At 41.2% G+C, this 15,553-nt stretch overlaps 1 protein-coding gene across 6 annotated transcripts in view; it reads left to right on the top strand.

Annotated features, from left to right (window-relative positions):
- USP37 (ubiquitin specific peptidase 37) overlaps window positions 1-15,553 on the top strand; it is a 38,118-nt gene that overhangs the window by 18,718 nt on the left and 3,847 nt on the right. The window contains exons 16-23 of one of the 6 annotated variants that reach the window (XM_087732689.1): window positions 903-968; window positions 2,164-2,335; window positions 6,179-6,431; window positions 8,862-9,028; window positions 10,847-10,907; window positions 13,087-13,202; window positions 14,475-14,544; window positions 14,921-15,059. In XM_087732689.1, the coding sequence (XP_087588815.1) occupies window positions 903-968; window positions 2,164-2,335; window positions 6,179-6,431; window positions 8,862-9,028; window positions 10,847-10,907; window positions 13,087-13,202; window positions 14,475-14,544; window positions 14,921-15,059 (1,044 nt within the window). Of the gene's footprint in view, window positions 1-902; window positions 969-2,163; window positions 2,336-6,178; window positions 6,432-8,861; window positions 9,029-10,846; window positions 10,908-11,639; window positions 11,849-13,086; window positions 13,203-14,474; window positions 14,545-14,920; window positions 15,060-15,553 lie in introns of those variants that run through there. The other 5 variants (XM_087732690.1, XR_015698910.1, XR_015698911.1 and 2 more) reach the window with 5 other exon arrangements.

Genomic DNA, 15,553 nt, shown 5'->3' on the forward strand with positions numbered 1-15,553 from the left:
AACAAGGAACCCTCAGGTGGCACATTTAACCCCTGTGTCTCAGGACAAGCAGCTGTACATCTTGTGGTCCCTGCCTAGTGGCATAACGGCGGTGGCTGTATTGAGTTAGGACACATCTGGTGTGTATGTTCAGCAGCGTGGCATGTGTTCTTGTGCTGAATGTTCAGCGGCGTTTGAGATTTATGTGGTTGTTTCCCAAGCGTTTGCTTTAACAATAGAAATCTTAAACACAACAAACAGCTTAAGCTAACCAGAGCAGAAATACTTGAAAATATGTTTGAAATAGCTTTTCAATGGCTTTTTTTAGTCATTGAAACCATTCTGATTGACTGGAGAGTGGAAGGGTAACTAGGCTGGAGAGAAGCAGCCCTGCTTGATGGGGGAAGATTAGAAAAGATTTCTGCATCGGCAGCTGCCTGGTGGGTAGATGTGTAGTGATAGTGATGGACTTTGAGGAGCCTGTGAAAGGATTAAATGGAGCAGGAAGTTGATTTAGAAGAATCTAGGTAAGGGAGGAGAAATGGAGACATGGGACATGCCAGAAAACTGGCTGATCCAGACGCAGCAGGAGACTGTGGTTTGGGAGCAGGAACTCAAGTATTGGTGGGAATAAAAAATAAAGGAATGAGTTGTCTTGACATGGGAGCCCAAAGCCTTTAATTTGTGAGCTTGTCCCTAGGGGTGCATCACTAAGAAGTGAATCAAGTTTAAAGGATTATATATGGTTTTGAACAACTGTTGTATATTTATAGCATGATGGAGTTATTACTCTAAGCAATTAGCAAGTACATAATGGTATTCTACTTGTTTCTTTGGTCATGGATTTGCATGCATAGCAGACAAGTAAACACTTATTTTTTAAGACTGTAACCGCTGCAATAAATACTTTGCTTTTTTAATAGTTCCCGTCCATTGAAAGCCTCCCAAATGGTGAATTCCTGTACTATAAGCACTTCCACACCTTGTAGGTGAGTTATAGCTCTGAAATGCCCATGGCCTGAGGTTTCATGGGATAATTTTTAAGGCATTTTAAAATTTTCTAATTCTTCTTCTTCAATCTTTCCCCGTTTTCTATTTGTTTTCTTTCCTTTCTATTTTTTTCTATTTTTTCTATTGTAGTAAATTATTTCAGCTACTGTCTTTTTTCATATCTGAGTTTTACTGGTGTTACATGCTAGCTGAAATTAATATTGATGGTACAATTTGCCTACTTGGCGTGATCGCCTTAGCATTTCTTTTGAGCACCTTTAGGGACTTGTAAGTAAGCAAAGATAATTTTTTTTTTTTCCAGACAGAAGGCTGAGCATCAGAATGAGAACTGAATTTAGTTCGTACAGATGATTTGTCAGTGCCAGATACCTTGAAGTAGCTTGCATTTGTAGTTGCAAGTCACATATATAAGAAGCAAGATGCTTTCTAGTTCCGCAGTCTAGCTCTTTTCTCTCTTCTGGCTCTATGGAGCCCCATTGTGTGTTTTGGGAATAGGCGGTTAGTTCCTGAAGTTTATTTGCAAAGATGAGGGAGCGTTGGTTTCAGGTTGTTTTGAAAGGCCAGTTTTTGATATAGTGAAAAATATGATACCACACTGGATAGTTTTGCATTGTGGAATACTTAAAGACCAGATTTCCTAATTGAGCAGAAATCGCGACTTCCCCAGACTCCCTTGTGTTCTGTTCTAAAGAACCAAGAATTTATCTTAATGAAAGAGTAAACAGGAAAACTGAAAAACTTGTGCAGATTTGTGCTTTTTATATCCTAGTGATGTTGTGGGAAGTCCTGTATCCAGCTTAGTAAACGTCCCAAGTCAAATGGTTTGTGCTGAGTTCCACATGTTACTGTGGGCTTGACTCAAATGAGTACTGTCTGGGAGTGCTAGGTAGTAAAGTGCAGAATCCTTGGCCTTGGAAGCAAGAGCCACACACTTAGTAACTTTAAATGTTGTAAATTGCTATTGCAGGCTTGAAGTAGGTATGTCAGTTAACCTAGTAAAATATACCTTTTCTGAAATCCCTGCCTGCTGTGTTAATAAATTGTTGTTGTCAGTCGTTGCAATTTGTTCCCCAAATTGTACTGCCCCGCGATGTGAAAGTTGGGTGTAACACTTCTTTAACGGTTACTTCGAAAGAGATTTGTACAAAGCTACAGCACTATAAAGTTTTATAGCCATGTTTTTTTAATTTACAGAAAATACACTTTCAAGTCAAAGAGCTCTGCAGCACTCTATGCAGATTCTGACAGCGATGACGAGCCGTTGAAACGCTCTGTTGCCCATAGCCAGAGGTTGTGTAACATACAGGGTAGAGATCAGCAACAACTGCAAGAAGAGCCAGAAAAGGTAAGGGGGAAAAAAACCACCAACTTCCATATACATAGATCCTATATGTGCTCATGTCTGGCCTGTGCTTTTCTTAGCATAGACTGTGAGTAAAATGGATGTAAGATAAGTGTGGTGTGCTTTTTTTTTTTTCCCTCCTAATTAGCACTGGAGGGCTGGAAGGAAGTGCTTTGCTAATTGATCTCTCTGTACAGTTGTCTTGGGTTCCCACTGGGAACAGAGGTAATTGCGCTGCAACTGCACTTGAGTTTTCAGGTCATGTATACCAGCTGCTTAGCAGTTTTGTGAGTCCTTTGGGTAACTTTCACTAATCACGTTCCCAGGCTGAAATATAATGGGCTGTCAATAATAAAATTATGCAGTAAAGCCCTTGATTAAATTAGATCCAGTACAAGTCAGGCTAAGCAAAATACTCAATTGAGAGAACTTCTTGCACATCCAATCTGCGTCCTCTTTCAAGTGTGGCTTTTTAAATGCTTTTAGAAACTGAAGCTATCAGTCTTTGGAGGTGGACACGTAGAAGTGTGTAGAGATCAAGTTCAATGGTGTAAAGGCGCAGTTAACTTCAAATTGGCTTTGAGCTCTTTATTGTGACTAGTATTAATGTTGCCAAGGTATCTTTTGCCTCTATCAGGGCAGTGTATTAGCAGGTAGATGAGTTGTGTGGGAAGGAATGATGACCCAGAAGGGAAAACAAGCAGCTTAAAGGATTATCTTGCAGTACCACTTTCTTCTGTTAAGAGTGTTGCAGACCTAGTGCTTAGGATAAGTGTCCTGCATCTCTACTTCTCTAAAGTTGTTGACAATGTTCATGGGGTTATTTTAATCAAACAGAGACTTGTGGTCTTGATTATGGCATTAAAGGACAGGTGTAAAGCTGGCTGAATAGCAACAGGTAACAAGAGGAAGATATCTACAGTTTCTGATCTGATGGGAAGATCAAACCAGGGGAGGATCCTGATCCACTCAGTATTTAATAAATGATAAAATAGATAATGAGTATTATTTTTCAGAAGACCCAGAGCTGGGAAGGGCTGCCAGTATGATGAAGCTCAGAACTACAGTTAAGAATGATCTTGACAAGTCTGAGAAAGTGCATGAAAATAAGAGGCGTTGTTTAGTAGGAACAGGTGAAAGGTGCTAATCTTAGCAGGACTAATTGACTGTAAATGCAGGTTGGGAAGAGCTGGGAAAGCAGTGGGCCTTCAGAAAGGGCGTGAAAGGTGACAGTCGGTCGCAAGGTCAGGCTGGTTGAAAACAAAAGCGTATAGACAAGAGGCATAGCCTGCAGGTTGTGTGAAGTAACCCTCCTTTTTCCTCAGCATTGAGCTTTAGGTGGAGTTCTGTATCCAGCTTTGGACTCCGGACTGAAAAGAGTTATAGATTAATTGGAGAGGGGCCAGAGGAGACGAACATGAATGGTCGGAGGTCTAGAAAGGAAGATTTTGGGGGAAAGAGCAGGCAAGTGAACTTGGGTCTTTAGTTTAACGAGAAACCCAAGCAGGGCCTGTGTCTTCAAGGAAGGGAAAGAAATTAATAGAAACACTTGAGCTCTTTCCCATGCCTGTGGTGGATAGAACAAGAAGTAATAGACTAAATTGCAGAAAATAATTTTTAGATTAAATATTAGGGAAAACTTCCTGATGCTCAGGATGTGTAGGGATGGAACAGAATGCTTTGGGAGAAAGGAGAAAACCCTTTGCTGAAGGTCTCAGGAGCAGGGTAGGCTACTGCTGTCCTGCATGGCACAGAACTGGCTGTGGGTGGGGGAAGGAAACTAGTTTGTCTTTGAAGTCCGTCTTACGTTTAGAAAAAGTATTCCAAACTGTCCTAAATGATTCTTCCTCGAATTTTGTTTGTGAGGGAGTGTAGGTAGTCTCTATCGCACAAACCCTGTGAGGGCAGAAATTGTGGGAATAAAGCCTATTAATTTGAATAGCAAATTAATTATAGGCTTTCCAGCCTGCTGTGGGAAAGAGACAGTGGTGGTGATGATTCCACAAAGTGACTTCATTCTTTGTGGCCATGCACGTTGGCCATTCCTCAGCCACAGGCCTGACCGGCCATCAGTTATCATTAACCAGATCCTGTCCTTCTCAGTGTTTTCCTGGGAGGACCTAGTCCTGGTCCTGGTCCTTGGCAGAGTGGCATTACTGCCGCTGCACCATTTCCCTTGGTGTGCTTCTCATAGCAGCTGTGGATGGGGTTGCATCAGGGGCTTGGCAGTCGCTTCCTACGGCTGGTATATCCCCTACGGGGCACTGCTTGCAAAACAGTCCTGCTGTGTGGGACAACAGCTGGAACAACGGGTGTACACAACATTGGGTTGTAGGGGCAAATAGCAGTTATCCAGGTAAGGTGAGCCGAACTGCAATTTCTGTGATTTCTGCCTCTGCAGATGAAGTAGTATTTGAAGTACGTTTTAAAAATATTTATTTAAAGCAGCCTGTCTTAGAGCCTAAGCTACTTAAAATCTATGCAAATAATTTCTCATAGAACAGTTGTATTCAAATAGTGCACAGATGCTGCCAAGTCTTTAAAGTCCAGCCACTGAATTAGTGGTAGTTGTTGGCAAAGTGCCTGGAACTGGGGTTTGCTGAAGAGCTAAACCAGTTTTGGCATTAGTAGCCTACAGGTGCAGAGAGAGAAATCAGAAAGGTTAAAAAGCAGGTACTCTGCTTTCCTTATTCAGTGCATGAATAGATGTGAGGAGAGAGGTTTAAATTTGTCAGTTCTAATTCTTGGAGGGCATGATGTCTAGAACAAGCAATTTAGTTGGCTAATTCATTTGCTAATCTTGTTTGATAAGCCAGTTTTAATACAAAATGTTTGCTCTATAAGACTAGTCTTGGTCATCAAAAGCTTGTTGTATTTAACTAAAAAGCAGCAGTAAAAATGTGTTTTTGTTTATTTTAACAACGTTCTGAGATCCATCCAAATGCAGTTTGGAATAAGACCTGGATAACTACATTCTGATAGAAACTATTTTTTCCCATTTTTAACATAATATAGGGGAAAAAAAATTCTAAGCATATGGTAAGTAGTGTAATTGTGTAAATATATATACATGGAGGTTAACCTCCTGATTAACAGTTAATATCAAAACAACTGAAATTACTATATTATTTGCAAATCAGTATGGTGTAGGAGTTGATGAGTGTCAGTTTTAGGAAAATAACTAAAAAAGGAAAAATTCAGATTAAGACTAAAGTGTTTTTCCTTTTTTCCAATTTAAAGTTATTATGTTCTCCTTAGGAAAGAATAATTCCCCCCTTTCCCTGGTTAACTGTTTTTCTTACTCGGTTTGCGGAGTCCTGCCCCCGTGCCCAAGATTTTGTATGGCAAGTCTGCAGCACCAAACCTAATTTTAATTGCTCTTCATACCAGCCTGATTTCAGTTCCTATTCTTGTATCCCTGTGTTCAAATTCAACTAATCTCATGTTGCTGCTTCAGCCTTTGTTAACAAACTTACAATTTCGCTGCTTGTGCCTTGGCACTGACTTGCCAGAGGCTTGAGGATTCATCAGAAACTAAAGGTGGAACACATGTGTTGAAAGAAAGGAGGGAGAAGGGAAGACTTATCTTGTGTATGTTAATCCACAGAGCCTGTAAAAACTGGTTGTAATTTATATTTAAATATTATTCCTTGGAGTGAATGTAGCTACAAAGGTTGTCTCTCCATTGAGTCTCATATAACTATCTGTTTAATGTTGGCAGAGCCAAGCTCCCACTCCCTGGGGTTAATAAAATTAAAGGAAAAAAAAAAACCTCCACAGAAATGTAAAGCTGATGTTATATACCTGTTTATTCAAGCACTTAATCATAACTCCATTCATCTCTAGGGTTCAAAAAGAAGTAAAATGGAGGGTGATAAACCTGAGCTGGGTAATGCTGGTTTTGATGGGATGAGTGAAGATGAGCTGCTAGCAGCCGTCTTAGAGATTAGCAAAAGGGAAGCTTCCCTGTCTCTGAGCCATGATGAAGATAAGCCCACAAGCAGCCCAGACACTGGTTTTGGAGACGATGAAATTCAGGAATTGCCGGAAAACCTGGAATCTATGGAGATGGAGAAACCCAAAGCAGCGTTAGACTCAGGTAAGGTGGAGTAACCATCTTAATTGGACTACGGCAAGCTGAAGCGGGTTACTGATAGCAGCAGGTCAGTAATGTATGGTGGCAGAATCTGGATGCAAGTGCGCTGCTGAAACTGCCCGACTTCCTCAGAGTTTTCTTACAGTTTCCCTGTGTATAAAGCATTTAATTCATTGAACTGTGAAAATGTATTTTCTTGTATGTCTGTCACCTCTCTGACAAAGGTAAGGTCATCTTCAGAGTTAATTTCCATTTTTTTTCTCTCCTGATTAACACATGCTTCTGCTGATTCCCGTACCAGACAATTCAATTTACTAAGATTTGGCAGGGTCTGGAACTTAATCTTCCATAATCAGAAAGTGGTTTCATTTCTGTAGCTGTTGCAGTCTGGGCAGCACGGTAGCAGTGTTCACATTGCTGTTGTGCGAGAGTGATGTCTGGGGTGCACGAGTCTGGAATGCTTTCATAAATGCAGTTATTTTGTCACTAGTTACTAATGAATTTAGCTCTATCTGTGTAATTTTTCTAATACTTTTTATGTGAGAGCATAAGAGACTCAGCATGTGAATTATGGCCTCTGACACAGAAACACAGTTAAGTACAAGAAGGAGCCTGTTTGATCTCAGTGTGGGGAAATTGAGTGTCGTCCTTTAGTTGGCTGAAGGAAATGTCAGTGTTTAGCATTTGTTGTGTGCTACATGCTTTCGGTCAGATTTTTAATTCCACTAGCCTGGAAAACCAGGCCAAAAATATGCTCTCCTTTTCCTCTAAGATCCAGGAGGTTAAATATTAACAACAAAAAACCCCATTCTATTACCAAAAATCACACTTGTTTCAGTGGACAGCTCTTGACAGCTTTAATGTTAGAAGGCAGTGTATAAGAAAACTAAGTGTGTGGTCAGCCTTGTTTGTGCCCTCCTTTATATACACTAATGTTGCTTATGGTTGTGCGAGAGAGAGTTGTGAGAGCGTGGCCACGTAAATGTATCTCTCTCCAGGTTTCCTCTGGAAAGCATAGTGTAATTATTTGCAGGCTCTATTGTGACACTTAAGCAAAAAGTATGCATTTAATAAAAGTTTCTGTATTTTCTGATTAAGAATGCAGTTAAGCACTCAACATTGCATTCAGCTTTCTGTGTCTGACTCTGTATGATGAAAAAAACACAAGTACTACTCAAAGCATTCAGTTTGGCATTCAGATGAGATACGTGTGTATGTTGAGTTACCAGTTATGGCAGCTGAATATAACACGCCCTGAGTTCACAATCCTATGTTCTATTTAAAGGAAACTTAATTGCAAAGGGTGCTTTGCTATATCACACAAGATGATTCTAAACATGACGGATTTAACTTGGTCCCTTTCTTCTTACCTCTAGTAATAATTTCTTTTGTAAACACTGAATAATTTGTGGTGCTTTCAAAAAAGGCTAATTTAGATATGACAGATGTCTTTTCTGCTGCGTGATCCTCAAATAACAGTTGTGTGAGTGGAGTGAGTATTTCTTCTTACATTGGAAGTTTTCAGAGGTCATGTAATAAATTCTGTTTTGTTTTTCATCTTAAGAGGATTAGACTGATGGATTACAGTTCTGGTTCTGGTGGTCTTGTGTTTAAGAGGTCACAGATACTGAGGCTGCCTTGTGTAATCCTTGCTAATAACTAATGAGCAGATGTTGAAGTCTGCATAGGGCAAAACTATAAAGTTTCACATGTTGCTTCGTGATAGCTGTTGGAGCAGGTCCTGACTCTTTCTCAGCTGCAAGCAAATCGCAGAATCAAAGTGTCCTGCAACTGCAGGAGTTGTATGCAGTGGTTGAATGAATGTTCACGCCAGAAGTGTGGTAAAATACTTCTGCCGTAGTGTTCGCTTTAAAGGTGAACTGAAAAGTTATAATCTTCTTGCACTTTTAAAGCTGTAGATAGTGCTCACAAGATTGAGGCTCTCACCTGAAGCAAAAATTTGACCCATTTAAACAGTGCTTGAGATTTGTGCTTCCCTCCATCTTACATATGATTTGGCTTTAATTGTGGCTTCGTCTGTAGTACTCTGAGGTATAATATGCAATGCAAATTTTTATAATCCATGCTTCCTTCTAGAGGAATTCAAGTGTCAGCTTCATGGCTGCAGAAACCTACTTGTGTGTGACATCTTACTTTAGCTAAAGTTGCTGTTTGTGAGTCAACATAAAAGGCTAAGAAGAGAACAGGTTCAGGGATTAATCAAATGGTTCATCTTACACCTGATAAAATAAGTATAAAGACTGCACTTTGGAGCTTTTTCCATTTGACTCTTGTGTGGTTTTTTTGTGGCTGGTGAGCTCTCCCTGTCAATAGATGTCACTGTGCTGCAAGGATTGTGGTGATTTAAAGAGGATTTAGCTGGTAACAAACAGAAGACCTGGGAAAGCGTAACTGTACTTTCTGATTCCTCAGGTCCTGCCAATTTCACCGAGATAACTAAAGATTTTGATGAGAATAAGGAAAACAAAACTCCGGAAGGCTCCCAGGGGGAGGTTGACTGGCTGCAGCAGTACGATATGGAGAGAGAGAGGGAAGAACAAGAACTTCAGCAGGCACTGGCTCAAAGCCTTCAAGAGCAAGTAAGGAATGAAGTTTGCTTCCTTGAGTTATCTTCCCCGACACTGGAAACCTGATGGCTAAAGGAAAAGCTTGTATTCAGGCAGTAACTGCAAAGGGATTCTGCTGGTGTTTTGAGAGAACCAGATGAAAAAAGGTTTGGGTTTCTTCTCGCTCCAGTGTCAGAGTGACAGCACTGGATACATCTGGCACGTTTTGTATGTGCTTTGGAAACCATATATCGCATCACAGACCTGCAGATTTCTCAAAGCTTTCCGTGCACAGTTATACACGGGCTTGTAACATTTTATAAAAGCGATGATAAACTGAACTAAACTCGTACTATCTGTCACCAAGAACCAAGCCCACCTTTAGCTTCCCTGGCAGTTGCTTCTTGCAGCGTGTAGTGTCAAGACTCAAAGTGAAAGAGGAAGGTTTCAAAGCAAAGGCTAAGAACAGCCATGCCAGGTCCGGCTAAAGATCTGTCTGTCCCAGTGCCTTGTTTCTGGTACTAGCAAGTAGGGGATGCCTAGTGAAGAATATAGGAACTGAGCATTTATGTGATCCTTCCCTGTTAGTAAATTGGAAACAGGATCCCAAATAATTTAGTCTAAAGGAAGTCCTTTAAAGTAGACTTGGAAAGGATTGGGATCTCGGGTTGTGTGCTAACCATCTGTATTCCACTTGAATTTCAAGACCTGTAACTGATTTCCACAAGTTTAACGAAGCCACTGAGAGTGAAGCAAGCGCTTAGCCAGGTCTTTCTTTAAATAGGTGCCCTTGTCTGTTCTCTATTAATACTAAAGCTGTCATGCTTTTCCTTATGAGATCTGATGTTTCCATGGCTCTTGGATTTTTCTTTCCCATTACTCATTATGAGGTGCTGGTTGGTATGTTCCATGCCAGATGTAGCTTTGATTCAGCGATGCTGAGTAGTTTAACAAAGATTCCCAAATGCTTTAGAAATAGTGAGATAAAAGGCCTCATGCTAATAATGTAAAACTGCCCTTTGAGTGTTGTTCTGCTCCAGTTCTGAAGCGAAAATCTGCTATTCTAATGATTCAGGCATGGAAATGCGGTAGCTGTGGTTATCTTGATTTGAAATACGTAGTTAGGGTTCTGCGTTCAGGTGCACTGAAAGCATTCATACCCTGAATTAAGAAGCCAGCTCATTAAGTATTATTGACTGGCTTGCTGTAGCTCTGAGCTTTCAAGAATGGTGGGAGGAACAGGGGCATGATATTATCCAAAGATTAGAAGGGTTTGTTGAGTTGAGGTTTCTTTGCTACTTGTTCATGGTAGTATTTTTAATACCTGGTTGTTTAGTGGTGTCTTTTTTTGCATCCAGCCTTTGTGAATTACACCTGTTACATAGAACCACTGGCTGTACTTTCAAATGGCTTAAAAATAATAAAATCTGTCAGGATTTAACGACTCGGTCCTCAGCTGGCTTTGGGCAGAAGAAGTCTAAATTTTGCCGAAGTGTGAGGAGCTTTGTGTGTAAGTGACAGCTTTCCTTAGCAAAGGGTTGCAAATTCATTCAGATGCTTTTCAAATTAATGATCCAGAGAAAGCATTTGGTGCTACTAGAGACTCGCTCTGCTGCATACCAAACTTCAGGAGCTTTGACGAGCCTTAATGAAGGTTTGTCCCAGGTTCTGTTGCACAGGAACATTGGACTCTCGCTGGTTGCAAACATTCCTTCACACAGAACCTTTAATTTACAATGTCAGGTTTGTTGTAGAAACCAGAGCAGCACAGTTTCAATGGAAAAAGAGCACCACAAGAATTTTAAACAGTGAAGTGTCTCAATGAGCTAAGTTTTGTTCTCTTCCCATCAGGAGGCGCGAGAACAAAAAGAGGATGATGACCTTAAACGAGCCACGGAATTAAGTCTACAAGGTGAAACTTATTTAACTTCTTCCAGGATGTTGCTTTTGAGGGAAAATAGATCTGTATGTATGAGTGCAGCTCCTGAGTGTCTGTAAGACAGCTGGGATTTCATGTTCTTTTGGTGTATGCTTTGTTGTGTTTGGCTTTGCTCAGGTCAGCTTTTCTTGCCCTTGGTTGTGAAAGCAAAAGTCAGGAAAAACTTAATGTGAAAAACAACTTATTTCATTCTCTTGAGTTCTTAATGAGGGGGGGGGTAATATATATTAAATTATAATATACACTTAGTATATAACATTGATACAGAGAGAGCAAGATGGACCTTGAAATTTTGCATTCCCAGCAAAAGCCAGCATGCTAATGGCTCTAGTCAGAACGTAAGGGTTATTTCTTACTTGCATTGATATTTTAGCGCTAATTAATGAATGCACTGGCCTCGCCCAGGAAAATGAATAAGTGCTCTATCTGATACAGGGTAGGAGGGAGACAGACCTCACTGCAAGGTATAGCTGTTGGGGGTGAAAAAAAGAAACCCAAAATACACTATCTGTCTTTTCCAAATCCACACAGTGTGGTGAGCCTCAGGCACTGTTTAACATTTGTGTGAGGCTGGCATGCGAGTGATTTCATACAATCTGGCAGAGCAAAGCATAACCAAGAGAAAATTCCTGCTCCAATGAGGAAGAGGGAGGGGTAAGGAACTATTGTGTTAAGATACTCATAGTTGCTCAGACACCTTTAAAGGCCCTCAGGTATTACTGGATGGACCTGTGCCTGCTGCTGAAGAGAAGTTGAATGCTGCTTAAATGTCCCTCAGCCTGAGTCCAGTCCCCTGATGAGCTCTGGCAGCCTGAGTGCCCAGTCCCTCTCAGGTCTTCTTTGATTTTTTGGCCGGGAAAAGTTCAGCACTAGAAATCCTTCCTTCTCCCGATGTGCAGTTGCTTGACTTAAACGTGAGCATTGCCTTGTGCTTCTTGACTTGCTACCGTGTCATTTATAAGGCGTCAACCAGCAGTTGTTCAAGGAGATGCTAATAATCTTCAGCATATATCTGGTAGTATTTGTCTTAGAAAGGTTCCCAGTGGTGCTGCAACCAAAGAACCGCTAGTCACCCGAGGACCGTTGGTGAAGTGGCATTTAGCAATACCCGTGGCAAGTGCTTCATGCAGAGACCTACCTAAGAGGCTGCGTTTCTTGGCTGTAGTCTAGCTTACAACAGCCCGAATAAGTGTGGAAACCAGCAGTAAAATATTCTCAGTTAAAGGGAGTCATCTGTAAACTTCCCAAGAAGATTATACTAATCTGATGTCTGATGGTTTAATAGGGCAAGCAGTGTGAGAATCTCTTTTGCAAAACATCTCCATCATAACCGATGTGATAGTGTCTTTAAGAAAAAAAGAATATATGTGTATCCTGAGCAGTGTCCTGTTAATCTCAACTTCTTATCCACCCATGACTTCATAGCTTTAATTTAGCTGGTGAAAGCATAGCTACTTCTCCTAAGAGTACTGTACAAAATCTTAAATTAGTCGGGTAGCTGCAGAATCCCAGGAAGTTTGGAACAGCATGTACAGGGAGCAGTGGTGCCTTCCGGCTCTTTACAGAAAGCTGCCTGCATTTTGCTCAGCCAAGCAAACTGGAAGTTCCTGCGGTGAGCAGCCTTCTTACCATTGAAAACAATGAAAAGATGCCTGCTGCCAGCAGTAGTGTTTTGATGCCAGTTTTAATTGAAAAATGCACTTTGTTAATGCAATTTATAGTTAAAACTGTAATTCATAGCTTCTTGTTGCAGAAACTTACAGTTCACTGACCAGACTGGCTGTACTTCTTTTAATGTTGGTTCTGGCTGCAGACCCACCAGCACTCTGGAGCGAACTGGGTGTTTAGCTGCTCTTTTATCACCCAGCTGTCATTGCCATAGTGCCCTTTTGTAGAAGTATGAGAAAGAGATGATGCTAAAGTTAATTCTGTAGTCCAAGATATTTTTCTTAATTATTGCTTTGACGAGCCGGGGAAGGGAGAGAGAGTTTTTATTTGGAAATTTCAGTATCTCCTGCTTTCCTTGGAAAGGAAGCTTGAAATGTTAGCATTTTATTGTGATGTTTATGTGGGTAGGTATAGCTCAACCTGTTGTGGATTCCTGTGCGTGCCACGGCTTCTCACACGGTGTCGTTGTTTCCGTGCTATCTAGAGTTTAACAGCTCTCTCCTGGACAGCGTTGGTTCTGATGAAGACTCTGGGAATGAGGATGTTCTTGACATGGAGTATTCAGAAGCTGAAGCAGAAGAGCTGAAGAGAAATGCTGAGGTGTGATCCATGATTTCAAAAGCTAACTGAGAAATACACCCTCTCCTTACCATCAGTTTAGTGTTGGAGGGAGTTTTACAGAGCAGATGTACTTGTTTAGTCTTAGAAAGGTCTTGTATGTTCGAAAGGGAAAAGATAGAAAATGTCTGTCCTTTTAAGTCTGTCCTATTGTGTTGTTTTAATTTAAAGAAAACAAAGCAAACAACAAAACAAAACAGCTGCAGAGACCTTCTGAGTTTGTGTAAGATGCGGATAGTCGTGAAAAGGAAACAGTAATTTTATACCAGAAATGTTTCAGTGCACGTAAAGCAATGGGCCTGAAATTTTTGCTTGTAGAGAGAGAGGACTTCAGCCAGTGTGGTGGTTTAGTTGCAACGCCGTGGGCTTCTAGATCCGGCACCACCAGAACTGAGAAGTTGTGGCAAGATCTTATTCCCGTTAGGTGAAATGTAACTGTAACCTAGGCTGAGCTGCCAGCTGCTAGCGCTCTCGGACTCCACACAGCCACGTTGTGAAAGTTGCCTGCCTGCCTCAGTGGAAGGAATACTGTGTAGAGTGGAAAAGATTAAGTAATTGGAGCGTCCTTGAGCAGTTTTATTTTCTTACAATTCTTTACCAATTTCCTTAACCAAGAATTTCACTTTAAGAGTATTGTCAGTGAATTGTACCAATAACATTTCCTGGCCAGAGAGGATTAAACAATAATTGTCAAAAGCCAATTACCATTGTTCAGTTTTATTGTCAGTGAACAGACAGAGCATGTTTCCTGCATGCAAAGAGGGCCTTGTCTGCTGACATTACAGGTGCAGGACGAGAGAATTTGGGCTACATAGCCAACGTTAACTGTTAAATCTGTATACCATTATCAAGGGTAATTCTTTGATATTTCGGAAGTAAGCGTGGTGTTCCCTTTTTGCCTTTCTCTGTTTATTTGGTGGATTAATTCTGACATCAGTGGAAGTCGCTCAGGAAATGGTTGTTTAGAAAAGTTTGCAGTGTAGAGCTCATGTCAGCATCTGTTCTGAGGTCAGACTGGCGCCTTTGCACAACCATTGGCTTGCTGAAAGATTAAATAAGATGGGAGGCTTTTTCCCAATTCTGGAAGCTCTCCTTGTTTGGCCTGAACCAGTCTTGTTTCTGTAATCTTTGATTGGGTTGCAGCTTCGAATACGGTAGCCAAAGCCCGTATCTCAGGTGTATAAATCATCTTGTCCGTAAGCTACATGGGACAAAAGTGAATGCCTAAAAGCTTTAATTGGTCTTTATTTTCAGACAGGAGAGCTTCCTCACTCCTATCGCCTCATCAGCATCGTCAGCCATATCGGAAGCACATCATCTTCAGGTAAAACATACCGTATTTTATTCTTCATCTCTTATCTAGCTTAAAAATCTGTGATGCAGAATTACTGTAGCAGGATTATTTGCAGAGAAGAATTCAGGCAGCAAAGCAAGTCTTCCATTGTGCCTTGCTGGTAGGGGAGCAGGCTGAGGATGTCACGGTGCCTAACTGCGGCATGGGGACAAAGTCCTGCTTACGGGGTCCATGGAATTGCTTGTGCTTGTTACCAGCTCGTTGACCAGGAAGGATGGAGCGACCAGGATCTTATGGGTCTTAGCATTTAAATCTGACACAGGCTGCTGGACCAGAGTATCTACCTAACCAGCTTACTGGTTGAACTGCAGCATGAAAAGAAAGGTGCATTCTCTGTTTTTTTAAGGTCATTATATCAGTGATGTCTATGATATCAAGAAACAGTCCTGGTTCACCTACAATGACCTGGAAGTGTCTAGAACTCTAGAGGCCACCGTTCAGTGTGACAGAGACCGAAGCGGCTACATCTTCTTCTATATGCACAAGTAGGTGTCTTGGGGAATTTTGGTGCTCCTGTTTGTGAGGAAGCAGGTTTCTCGTCTCCCTCTAGTCCTCTTTGCTGGAATGATAAGTATTTCCATGTATTTGTCGGAAGAAATCGTAGTCAGAATTACATGGAAGAATGACAAAATTGAAGTGCTCTGAGTCCAGAGGCGTGGAATTGCACATCACCAATACATAGCGTTTTAACAAGATGCATTAAATCATCTTTTAAGAAGGGGATTCACTGTCTCAGCTATGCGTTCGTTGCTTCAGGAATCATAATGGAGCTTGGGTTTTTCCTTAAGTGCTGTGATGGTTGTAAATGCCCTTATCCCTGCTCCTAGCGGTTGCGTTGTTGCAGCCGTGGTCATCTCGGGACACAGGCAAGATGAGGTTTGTAGGTAGAAATGATACCTTTTCAGGCAAACGGAACTGAAGAAGGGGCTTTGTGCCTCAGTTTGTCCCTTCTTCTGTCTTTACTGGTTGCTCTAATAAA

The sequence above is a fragment of the Nipponia nippon genome, unplaced genomic scaffold, assembly GCF_047370975.1.
Source record: "Nipponia nippon isolate SJK-2023a ecotype South Korea unplaced genomic scaffold, ASM4737097v1 scaffold_5, whole genome shotgun sequence".
NCBI lineage: Eukaryota > Metazoa > Chordata > Aves > Pelecaniformes > Threskiornithidae > Nipponia > Nipponia nippon.